The sequence below is a fragment of the Lampetra planeri genome, chromosome 48 (genome assembly GCF_965212315.1).
Source record: "Lampetra planeri chromosome 48, kcLamPlan1.2.h2, whole genome shotgun sequence".
Lineage (NCBI taxonomy): Eukaryota > Metazoa > Chordata > Hyperoartia > Petromyzontiformes > Petromyzontidae > Lampetra > Lampetra planeri.
Genome location: NC_136154.1, coordinates 284,546 through 295,328, shown reverse-complemented (window position 1 = coordinate 295,328; position 10,783 = coordinate 284,546). Strand labels below are relative to the sequence as shown.

Here is a 10,783-nt window from a genome sequence, read left to right as displayed (position 1 = left end):
CAGGGACCTCGGGCGATTGGCTGCGGGAGCTGGTGGCAGGGATAACGGGAGCCACGTCGCTGGTGGAAGGCCAGGTGAACGGGCAGCGCACCCGGATCCTGTTGGACACGGGCGCCGTGGCCTCTCTCATGAGCGCCGCGCACTGCAGCATGCTCGGGGTGGACGTGGGCTGCCTGCAGGCCCCGGATCGCGCGCTGCACACGGCAAGCGGAGCCGGGATGGGGTTGCTGGGGAAGGTCTCCCTCGAGGTCCGTCTAGGAAACCAGGTGTGCACACAGGAATTCTACGTTTCGAGTGTGTTGTGCCACGAGTGCATTGCAGGAACGGACCTCCTGGAAAAGTTGGGACTTAACGTACAGCCCCGGCAACGATGCGCTACGGTGGAGGGCAGCGGGGAGCGGATTCCGTTCCTAGGACAGGAGCCGAATCGCCCACGCTTCACACCCGTGGCCGCTACGCTGGTGTCGGCCGTCACCATCGGGCCTCTCGCCGAGATGCTGGTGCCAGTGGCAACCCTCTCCACCGACCCAACCCACCGACCATCGGGCGAGGTAATGCTGACTCCTCACCCGGAGTTGGCATCGCGATACGGGGTGGTAGGGTCAGCCACACTGGTAAACGCAGATGGGGGCCGGCTGTTTATACGTGTGTTTAACCCACACAGTACCCCGGCAATGATACGACGACGTACCCCGGTAGCCACCGTACACCCCCTGCACGCTCGCCACTCGAACGACTCGGTGTTCGCACTCTGGGAGGAGGACCCTGGCCGCCCCGAGGACAGCCAGGATCTGGCCTGGCGGGTCGGCCCGACCCCCCGAGCCGAGATTGTTCCCCTGCAGGATGCGTTACATGTGCCTTGGGCAGCCTTACCTAAGGGGGAGGCCGATCAGCTGCGCGGGTTATTGCGGGAGTACGCCGACGTGTTCAGTGAGCACGATTCGGACGTGGGCCGGACCGACCTGGTCAAGCACCAAATTGACACAGGTGCAGCCCGACCCATCAAACTCCCCGCATACCGAGTGGGCGCGCCTGAACGGACCCAGATCAAAGAGGCAGTCACGGATATGCTACGCGATAACATAATCCAGCCCTCCGCGAGCCCTTGGTCTGCCCCGGTGGTACTGGTAACGAAAAAGGACGGATCGACTCGGTTCTGCGTTGATTACCGAAAATTGAACGCAGTCACCCTCGGCGACGCTTTTCCCATCCCACGCATCGACGACACCTTCGACAGTCTCGCAGGAGCGCGGTATTTTTCCACCCTCGATCTGGCGTCCGGTTACTGGCAGGTGGAGATGACGGAGGAGGATCGGCCAAAAACAGCATTCACCACCCCGATGGGCCTGTTTGAGTTTCGAGTGTTGCCGTTCGGACTCACTAACGCGCCCGCGACGTTCCAGCGGTTGATGGAGTTGGTGATGCGGGGCTTGCAGTGGGAACAGTGCCTGATTTACCTGGACGACGTAATAGTGTTCAGTAGGTCGCTGTCCGAACACTGGTCCAGGCTGCGGGAAGTATTCCAGCGACTGCGAGCAGCCCATCTCAAGCTCAAGCCACGTAAGTGTTACATTGCGCAACGCGAGGTGGGGTACCTCGGACACCGAGTCAGCGAGGCAGGGGTGAGCACCGATCCCGAGAAGGTGCGTGCCGTAGTGGATTGGCCGCGGCCGAGGAACCTGACGGAGATCAGGTCATTCTTGGGACTCGCCACTTATTACCGTCGATTTGTAAAGGGATTCAGTGAGATTGCACGCCCCCTCACCCAACTCACCTCCCCTAAGAACCCCTATCAGTGGTCGGAGGCCTGCCAGACGGCTTTCACCACACTCAAAGACCACCTCACCCACACCCCCACCTTGGCTTTCCCAGATTTCACCACCGATTTTATTTTGGACACTGACGCCTGCAGCAGTGGGCTGGGCGCGGTGCTGTCGCAAGTGCAGGGTGGGACGGAGCGGGTCATCGCGTACGCCAGTCGGACCCTGAGCGGGGCCGAACTGAACTATTGTGTAACCCGTCAGGAACTGTATGCTGTAATTTTCGCGTGTAAACAGTTCCGACCGTACTTGTACGGCAGGAAATGTCGTGTGCGCACCGATCATTATGCACTGCAGTTCCTCCTTACATTCAAGGAACCGCGGGGGCAGATGGCTCGATGGCTGGCGCAGCTGCAGGAGTACAACCTGCAGATCGAGTACCGAGCGGGGCGAACACACGCGAACGCGGACGCCTTGTCAAGACGGCCCGCGGTGCGCGCTGAGACGAGGGAGGGAGACGCCTGCCCGTGCTTCACGGGGGGACGCTGCCGCCAGGCAGCAGAACCCAAGGAGCGCGCGGAAACTAAACTCCCCCCCCCGAGAGAGAGTGCAGTGTGCGCCGCAGGAACCCCTGCAGAAGGAGCCCGGGGACAGACGGATCATCCCACCCCAACCGGGCGGATCCAAGAGGATGTCGGCTGCGCCTTCCCGGGCTTGGACGACGAGCAGCTGCGACAAACCCAGCAGCGGGATCCGGATCTGGCGGCGGTGGAGGCGTCACTGCGAGAGAGGAAGGATGCACTACCAGGGCCCTGGAGCGGTTTGTATGCCCGGTTGTGTGTAGAAAACGGGGTGGTGAGGGAACTGGCCGACGCTGGGCAGCCGGGGTGCATCTGCGTTCCAGCCCATGTGCGACCCCAACTACTACGACTGGTACACGACCACCCGCTCGGGGGCCATGATGGGGAACGGCGCACCCGGGAGACTCTGCGTCGCCAGTATCTCTGGCCTAAATTAGCGCAAGATGTGGCCGCCTGGGTGCAGGGCTGCCGGGCCTGTCAGCAGTGTGGGCAAAAGCCGGCGAGGTACCAGGTACCCCTGAGGCCGTTCCGAGTCAGTCGGACGAATCAGTTGGTCGGAATCGACCTGCAGGGGCCCTTTCCACGATCCCACCGGGGCAACCGATATATTCTTGTAGCGGTGGAGTACTTCACCCGCTACCCCGTGGCGGTGGCTATCCCGGATAAAACAGCCCTCGTAGTGGCCCGGGCCTTCGTGGAAAACTACGTACTTAAGTGCGGGATCCCCGAACGAGTCATTACCGACCAGGGTAGTGAATTCGAGGCCGAACTATTCCAGGCGCTGTGCCGAGAGTTCGGGATCCAGAAGGACCGAACCACGGCATATCACCCCCAGGCGAACGGGATGGTAGAGAGGATGAACCAGACTCTGGCCGGGAAGCTTAAACGCATGGCGGCCGCGAATCAACAGGACTGGGACGAACACCTCCCCTATGCCCTGTTCGCCTACACCACCGCCGTTCACACATCTACAGGACAGACCCCGTTCCTAATGATGTTTGGTCGCGAGTCTCGCCTGCCCGCAGATCTGCTGTTCGGTGTCCCTCCGCCGCAACGGGAGGAAGGGAGCCACCCCGTGGAGCACTTGCTGGAGACCCTGCGAGGGGCCAGGGGCCGAGCCTACCCGCACGGAGAGGCCGCGCACCAGCGGCAAGAGCAGGGCGCCCGACCCCGTATGGAGCCCCCCTTCTACACTGCGGGCTCCGAGGTGTGGCTGTACACTCCCCGCGTCGGTGCCGGACAGGTGGGGAAGCTGACCACCTACTGGCGAGGACCCTGGATTGTGAGACGGCAGATCTCACCATGGACGGTGCTGATTCAGGGAGGAGAGAGGGGCCGGGAGATGGTGGTCAACATCCGCCGACTGAAGCCGTGGCGAGCAGCCCCCGAGTGGGGGAGCCCCGCCGTCCAAGTACCCCGAAACCCCGGGGTCCCCCCACCCCCCGTGCCCGGGGGCCTCGCGCAGTATATGGGCCCCACGGAGCCCCGGGCTCCGAGGGGCCCCGGGCGGGGCCGGGGGCGACGAGGACGGCGACCCTTAAACCCCACCGCCTCTGAGTTTGTTCCCCAGCCCGCAGGTGCCAGAGACCGAGGGGAGCCGTTGGAATGGAGGAGGAGACCACCGCCGGAGCCCCAGGAGACGGAGCCGCCACCCCCGAGGCCAGCCACAAGGGCCGGGCGAATCCCGCGGACCCCGCGGCGATACCTCGTGGGGGCAACCCAGGCGAGGTGCTCCAGTCAACCCGGGACGGGGACTGGCACCCCGGGGGGCTATGTGGTGCCACAGCGACGGGGCCGCTCGGCCGAGCCAGGGAGCCGCCCGGCTTCCACCGCCGCACTGCCCCCCATCACCCCCCCCACATAAACACGCACCCGCACCCACGTAGGGCCTCGTGGTCGGGTCACCTACCCTGAGTTTTCACCCGAGGGCCCCCTAGGGGGGTTACCCCACGGTTTCTCAGGGCCAGGGAATTGGACAGGACCCTTCCCAGGCCAAGTAACACTGCGGCGCCGTGGGCGGATTTGAGATCGCACGACCATGGCGAGCTCAGAGAGCCCCGCAGTTAGAAACGCATACAAACACAAACACGGGTCAGCAAGGCAGATAGCTGGGATCAGGACCCGGGACGACTGATTGGTCGAAAGTTCAAAGGCCGGCGGGATCGCAAAAGAGCGGGAAATCCTAGGCTCAGGATTGGTCGAGAGACCAAGGCGGTCGGGACGGGGGCGCCTAGCCTTTGATGTGAATAGTTTAAAAGAAAACGCAGGGGCAGTAGGGAACTCTCTTCTTCTGGAGTTTGGACACGGGGTCAGCGACGAAGGAGTCATCGGGCGAGCCGCTAGATTGTCTGCAGGACGATCTGAGCGCCGCAAGGTCACCAAGGACTACAGACAGTATCGTGTTGCGCGCCTTACAACACCTCAGAGCGGAGGGTAGGATCCGTAGGAGAGGGTTAGTTCGGGGTAAGGACGAGTAGGAAAGCGGTTTAGCAGAGAGCGCAGCATAGAATAGGGCTACACGGCACCAGAGTGTGGGTTAGAAGCGCCTTGCTGTCCCGCACACACACACGGGTGGCTCGGTTGGTTAGCAAGGGCTAATAAAATCTCGAGCGTAGTAACAAAACCGTGTTGTTGGGTGTTTTTGGAACGTGGTATTAGCGTGCACTGCATTCGCGAGTGTGTGGTCGTTGTACGCATAAAGGCCGTGGTCTCTGTACGATTGTGCGGGTACGGAGGTGTGTGCGTTAACGCCCGGGGAGAGCACTTTTGGTGTGTTGGCGTGACTACGCAGCCGTGTGAGAGGAGAATCGTCCTTGTCCGATATTTGTGTTGACGTGCACGCGCGAGTGGGGGAGGGGACGAGTCGTCGTGTCGGCGTGTGCCCCGCTTGCGTGCGCTCGTTACTTGCGTAAGCTCTCGGCGTGCGTAATCGGCGTGCCCAAGGTGCGCGATCGTAACGTGGGCGGCCAGCGCGGCGCAGAGCGGCGCAGGAGTGGGTATCGCGTGTGGAGCTGTATGCGTGTGTGCGCGCACGTTCACGACGTGTGTAACACAGGTGCGCGATCCTAACGTGAGTGGTCAGGGTTGGGTGAGTGCCGTGCAGAGCTGTGTGTGGGTGTGCGCGTGCGTGGTTATCCATGCCTGCTACGCGGACCCGCGGTGGAGGGGAATCCTCGGGTGACGGCTCCCACACCCTGGGTGAGGAGCCTAGCGGCGGTTCGCTTAGCAGCGGGGGGGCGATTGATGATGTTAGTCCGGCCGTTAGTATTATCGAGGGAGGGATCTCGGGGGCTAGCGACCCCCACAGCTACACGGCACCAGAGTGTGGGTTAGAAGCGCCTTGCTGTCCCGCACACACACACGGGTGGCTCGGTTGGTTAGCAAGGGCTAATAAAATCTCGAGCGTAGTAACAAAACCGTGTTGTTGGGTGTTTTTGGAACGTGGTATTAGCGTGCACTGCATTCGCGAGTGTGTGGTCGTTGTACGCATAAAGGCCGTGGTCTCTGTACGATTGTGCGGGTACGGAGGTGTGTGCGTTAACGCCCGGGGAGAGCACTTTTGGTGTGTTGGCGTGACTACGCAGCCGTGTGAGAGGAGAATCGTCCTTGTACGATATTTGTGTTGACGTGCACGCGCGAGTGGGGGAGGGGACGAGTCGTCGTGTCGGCGTGTGCCCCGCTTGCGTGCGCTCGTTACTTGCGTAAGCTCTCGGCGTGCGTAATCGGCGTGCCCAAGGTGCGCGATCGTGACGTGGGCGGCCAGCGCGGCGCAGAGCGGCGCAGGAGTGGGTATCGCGTGTGGAGCTGTATGCGTGTGTGCGCGCACGTTCACGACGTGTGTAACACAGGTGCGCGATCCTAACGTGAGTGGTCAGGGTTGGGTGAGTGCCGTGCAGAGCTGTGTGTGGGTGTGCGCGTGCGTGGTTATCCATGCCTGCTACGCGGACCCGCGGTGGAGGGGAATCCTCGGGTGACGGCTCCCACACCCTGGGTGAGGAGCCTAGCGGCGGTTCGCTTAGCAGCGGGGGGGCGATTGATGATGTTAGTCCGGCCGTTAGTATTATCGAGGGAGGGATCTCGGGGGCTAGCGACCCCCACATTACTGGTGCCAAATATGGAATTTAGTCTAAAAAGGTATTGATTCCAGACAGCTTTACTCAATTTGCCTTCATTCGCTCGTTCTCGCCTTTTCACTTTGTTTTGTAAACATTGCGGTGCACCATCTAAACTTCTCTATTAAAATTAATTTCTATACGTAAATATCGCATTGTTTGCAATGTCTTTCTTACTTTGGGAGAACTAGTTGGTGACGTTCACTCAACTATTGTGTTGGAAGCCGTTTAGCTTCACACGATTATAAAGTTAGTTCATCTTGTTCACTTGAAAACAAGACCTTACACCGATTATTCACTCCACGTGCAATCTTGCAACAGATCGCGTTCCTCTCGCGTTCGCTACGGGTGTGCCAATATCATTACAGAGTGCTTCGAAGAAGGGTCATTGCCCAAAACGTCGCATATTATACATGTCAAGGAAGTGTTATTGACGACAGTGGAGGGTTTTCTTCGTCACAGAGGTTAAAGGTCTAAGGTTTAAGGCGGAGCCATCGCGGAGGGCAGGGGTGGTCGGTGACGTCACCACGCTTCGGGTATAAAGGCGGCTGCTGCTGCAAAGCTGAGCGCGCAGTCTCTCGCGAGCTTTGTCAGAAGTAGTCGGAATGTCTGGACGCGGTAAAGGCGGTAAGGGGCTCGGCAAGGGAGGCGCAAAACGCCATCGCAAGGTGCTGCGCGACAACATCCAGGGCATCACCAAGCCCGCCATCCGCCGCCTCGCTCGCCGCGGCGGTGTGAAGCGCATCTCGGGCCTCATCTACGAGGAGACCCGCGGCGTCCTGAAGGTCTTCCTTGAGAACGTCATCCGCGACGCCGTCACCTACACGGAGCACGCCAAGCGCAAGACCGTCACCGCCATGGACGTGGTCTACGCCCTCAAGCGCCAGGGCCGCACTCTCTACGGCTTCGGAGGCTGAGCGCCCATCTCTCGCACACTAAGCCAACCCAAAGGCTCTTTTCAGAGCCACCCACCTCTTCGAAACTGCTTGCGCCAGTGTTGCCAAACACTTTCTAAATGGAGCACATGTCCTGGGTTGTTGCGCACCAATTCCTCGTGAGCGTGGTGGACGTTTGCTTGTTGAGTTGGCGAATCTTCATCTGCTTCCACATGAATGAAAGAAATCATGATATTCACGACACGTCACATTTAACAAGGCGTAATTCTTGAACGCGTTAATACAGTACCCATTTCTGGTATTTTTGCGTTAATTATTTCCAGCTGCAGCCGATTCCGATATTACGTGGAGCATTTGGCGCCACAATCTTACAGCACACTCGTCCTAATTGACGTAGCGTGCCGGAATGCTAATCTCCACCTGTACAGCACAACAGCGAAGTTATTTTTCTCCACCGAGCGCTTGTATTTTTCCAAATTGCGTTCTTAAAACGCCCGTGCGCCGTATTAGACGAGTGGTGAAACAATCCCTCGTAAGAAACAAAAAAACCCACGCTCAAAACACAATATACTGTATTGGGTTTTCCAGTCATCCTTATTAAAACAAAGGCAATGGCCATGGCTGCAATTCACTAATATACATGTTTGGACATTACATTGTGTTATATTCACAAGTCCTTTTTGCAGTAAAAACGATATTAAAGTGAGCATCGCGTCCGCGTTTCTCATTGGAGGCTGATGGAGAGGGATGGTACTAAAAGAGCCACTCAGCAGCGCCGCGCACTACGATCCTCTGATTTGCATCTCGCCTCCTATAAAAGGAGCTCATCGCCCGACCGACATCCACATTCGCTTCCCGTCTGTTCTGACCTGAAGCTGCCTACAACGCGTCGACATGCCCGATCCTCCCGCATCAAAGAGCGCTGGGCCGGCCAAGGTTCCTGCTCCCAAGAAGGGCTCCAAGAAGGCTGTGACCAAGGCAACGCGCAAGGATGGCAAGAAGCGACGCCACCGCAGGAAGGAGAGCTACGCCATTTACATCTACAAGGTGATGAAGCAGGTGCACCCCGATACCGGCATCTCGTCCAAGGCAATGAGCATCATGAACTCGTTCGTCAACGACATCTTCGAGCGCATCGCTTCCGAGGCGTCCCGCCTGGCGCACTACAACAAGCGCTCCACCATCACTTCTCGGGAGATCCAGACCGCAGTGCGACTGCTGCTCCCCGGCGAGCTGGCCAAGCACGCCGTGTCGGAGGGCACCAAGGCCGTCACCAAGTACACAAGCTCCAAGTGAAGCCTCGACTCCACCATTAATTACAAAGGCTCTTTTCAGAGCCACCCACCTCTCCGAACCTGCTTGTACCAGTCCTAGCAGGAGTACAAAACGAAACTTCCAACAAAGCCCCGGTTCACGCGGGGACATTGTTCGCTCATTGAGTGAAGTGGAGAGATCGAACGCATTTTAACATGTTTCCACGTGAATAAAAGCGATAACAATATTCATGGCACATCATATTCACCAGCAGGCATTTCTTGGACTTGATTGTCCATTGATTTCATCTGCAGCCCATTCAGATATTACATTGGATATTTGGCGCCAAAACCTTGCAATGCAATATTTAATTCGTGGTTGTATTTTCGGGCAGGAACTAACATTTTGCACGTGTACATATATGTAAAAGTAAGCGCCTAGCATGGATGACTCGTGCAGTATAATTGATCATCATCTCAATGCCAAGAGAATATATATCTATTCCTGTGATCACCTCTTTCCGACATTTTTACGTATTACTGTTTCCAATGAAGTGCAGTTTCTTCACACTTTATTTAGATCATGCAGAGCACTGTAAAGTTGTTTTCGGAAAGGTGTTTGCTTGAGAAAAGAACATCCGTTAAAGACATCGACGGCGCTCAAACGGTACTACTGCATCGTGATGCGGCATTCTGAAATGATCCAAACTGTGAACATTTTGTTGATTAAGAAGAGTTGACGACTCGAGATCATTGCACGCTGCCAACCAATCAGCACGCTCCCCTTCTTCGCACGTCACGACCCCGCTGACCAGTGAGCGCGCGCTCTGGGCTACATAAGCCGCCTTCTCCCCGCCTGTGAGAATCTTTGCCCTCACCAAGCCATGGCTCGCACCAAGCAGACGGCTCGCAAGTCCACGGGCGGCAAGGCCCCCCGCAAGCAACTCGCCACCAAGGCGGCCCGAAAGAGCGCTCCGGCCACGGGCGGCGTCAAGAAGCCTCACCGCTACAGGCCCGGCACCGTCGCTCTGCGCGAGATCCGCCGCTACCAGAAGTCCACCGAGCTGCTCATCCGCAAACTGCCCTTCCAGCGCCTCGTCAGGGAGATCGCGCAGGACTTCAAGACCGACCTGCGCTTCCAGAGCTCCGCTGTCATGGCTCTGCAGGAGGCCAGCGAAGCGTACCTTGTCGCGCTCTTCGAGGACACCAACCTGTGCGCCATCCACGCCAAGCGCGTCACCATCATGCCCAAGGACATTCAGCTCGCCCGCCGCATTCGTGGCGAGCGCGCTTGAACGCCCAGCTCGGCCCTCAAAGCACAACACAAAGGCTCTTTTCAGAGCCACCACTTACTCATGAAAACGCTTCCATGTGTGTTCTTCAAAGTTCGGGTGCCGGAAACCTTCGTTTGCTGGTCACGGCTCTCACGAGTCGTCAGGCGTAAGCGACAATGAAGTTCATTTTCTATACCCCGCCGCTCATATTTTTCAACATCACACGTTGGTGTCGTATATAAGCGTTGTGAAACCATGCTTACATAATGTTCAACAAAAGGGTTATTTTGGTGAAATATATTAACTATTAAACCCAAAGATATTGGTTTATGTGTGGGGGTCGCTAGCCCCCGAGATCCCTCCCTCGATAATACTAACGGCCGGACTAACCTCATCAATCGCCCCCCCGCTGCTAAGCGAACCGCCGCTAGGCTCCTCACCCAGGGTGTGGGAGCCGTCACCCGAGGGTTCCCCTCCCCCGCGGGTCCGCGTAGCAGGCATGGATAACCACGCACGCGCACACCCACACACAGCTCTGCACGGCACTCACCCAACCCTGACCACTCACGTTAGGATCGCGCACCTGTGTTACACACGTCGTGAACGTGCGCGCACACACGCATACAGCTCCACACGCGATACCCACTCCTGCGCCGCTCTGCGCCGCGCTGGCCGCCCACGTTACGATCGCGCACCTTGGGCACGCCGATTACGCACGCCGAGAGCTTACGCAAGTAACGAGCGCACGCAAGCGGGGCACACGCCGACACGACGACTCGTCCCCTCCCCCACTCGCGCGTGCACGTCAACACAAATATCGTACAAGGACGATTCTCCTCTCACACGGCTGCGTAGTCACGCCAACACACCAAAAGTGCTCTCCCCGGGCGTTAACGCACACACCTCC

The 10,783-nt window shown here is 58.5% G+C and overlaps 3 protein-coding genes across 3 annotated transcripts; all 3 read left to right on the top strand.

Moving 5' to 3' along the window:
- Nucleotides 1–7,029: 7,029 nt before the first annotated feature.
- On the top strand, nt 7,030–7,424 carry LOC144733607 (histone H4). The gene has a single exon (XM_078615625.1). The coding sequence runs from the start codon at nt 7,059–7,061 to the stop codon at nt 7,368–7,370; it is 312 nt and encodes a 103-aa protein (XP_078471751.1). The 5' UTR covers nt 7,030–7,058; the 3' UTR covers nt 7,371–7,424.
- A 782-nt stretch (nt 7,425–8,206) lies between these two features.
- On the top strand, nt 8,207–9,113 carry LOC144733772 (histone H2B type 3-B). Its single transcript, XM_078615791.1, has one exon. It carries the CDS (start codon nt 8,244–8,246, stop codon nt 8,643–8,645), a length of 402 nt encoding a protein of 133 aa, XP_078471917.1. The 5' UTR covers nt 8,207–8,243; the 3' UTR covers nt 8,646–9,113.
- Nucleotides 9,114–9,471: 358 nt separating this feature from the next.
- On the top strand, nt 9,472–9,950 carry LOC144733600 (histone H3). Its single transcript, XM_078615619.1, has one exon. It carries the CDS (start codon nt 9,487–9,489, stop codon nt 9,895–9,897), a length of 411 nt encoding a protein of 136 aa, XP_078471745.1. The 5' UTR covers nt 9,472–9,486; the 3' UTR covers nt 9,898–9,950.
- The last annotated feature ends 833 nt before the right edge of the window (nt 9,951–10,783 follow it).

Bases quoted from the DNA above. Each gene is read 5' to 3' on its own strand.
- LOC144733607 (XM_078615625.1), top strand. From the start codon at position 7,059: ATGTCTGGACGCGGTAAAGGCGGTAAGGGGCTCGGCAAGGGAGGCGCA.
- LOC144733772 (XM_078615791.1), top strand. From the start codon at position 8,244: ATGCCCGATCCTCCCGCATCAAAGAGCGCTGGGCCGGCCAAGGTTCCT.
- LOC144733600 (XM_078615619.1), top strand. From the start codon at position 9,487: ATGGCTCGCACCAAGCAGACGGCTCGCAAGTCCACGGGCGGCAAGGCC.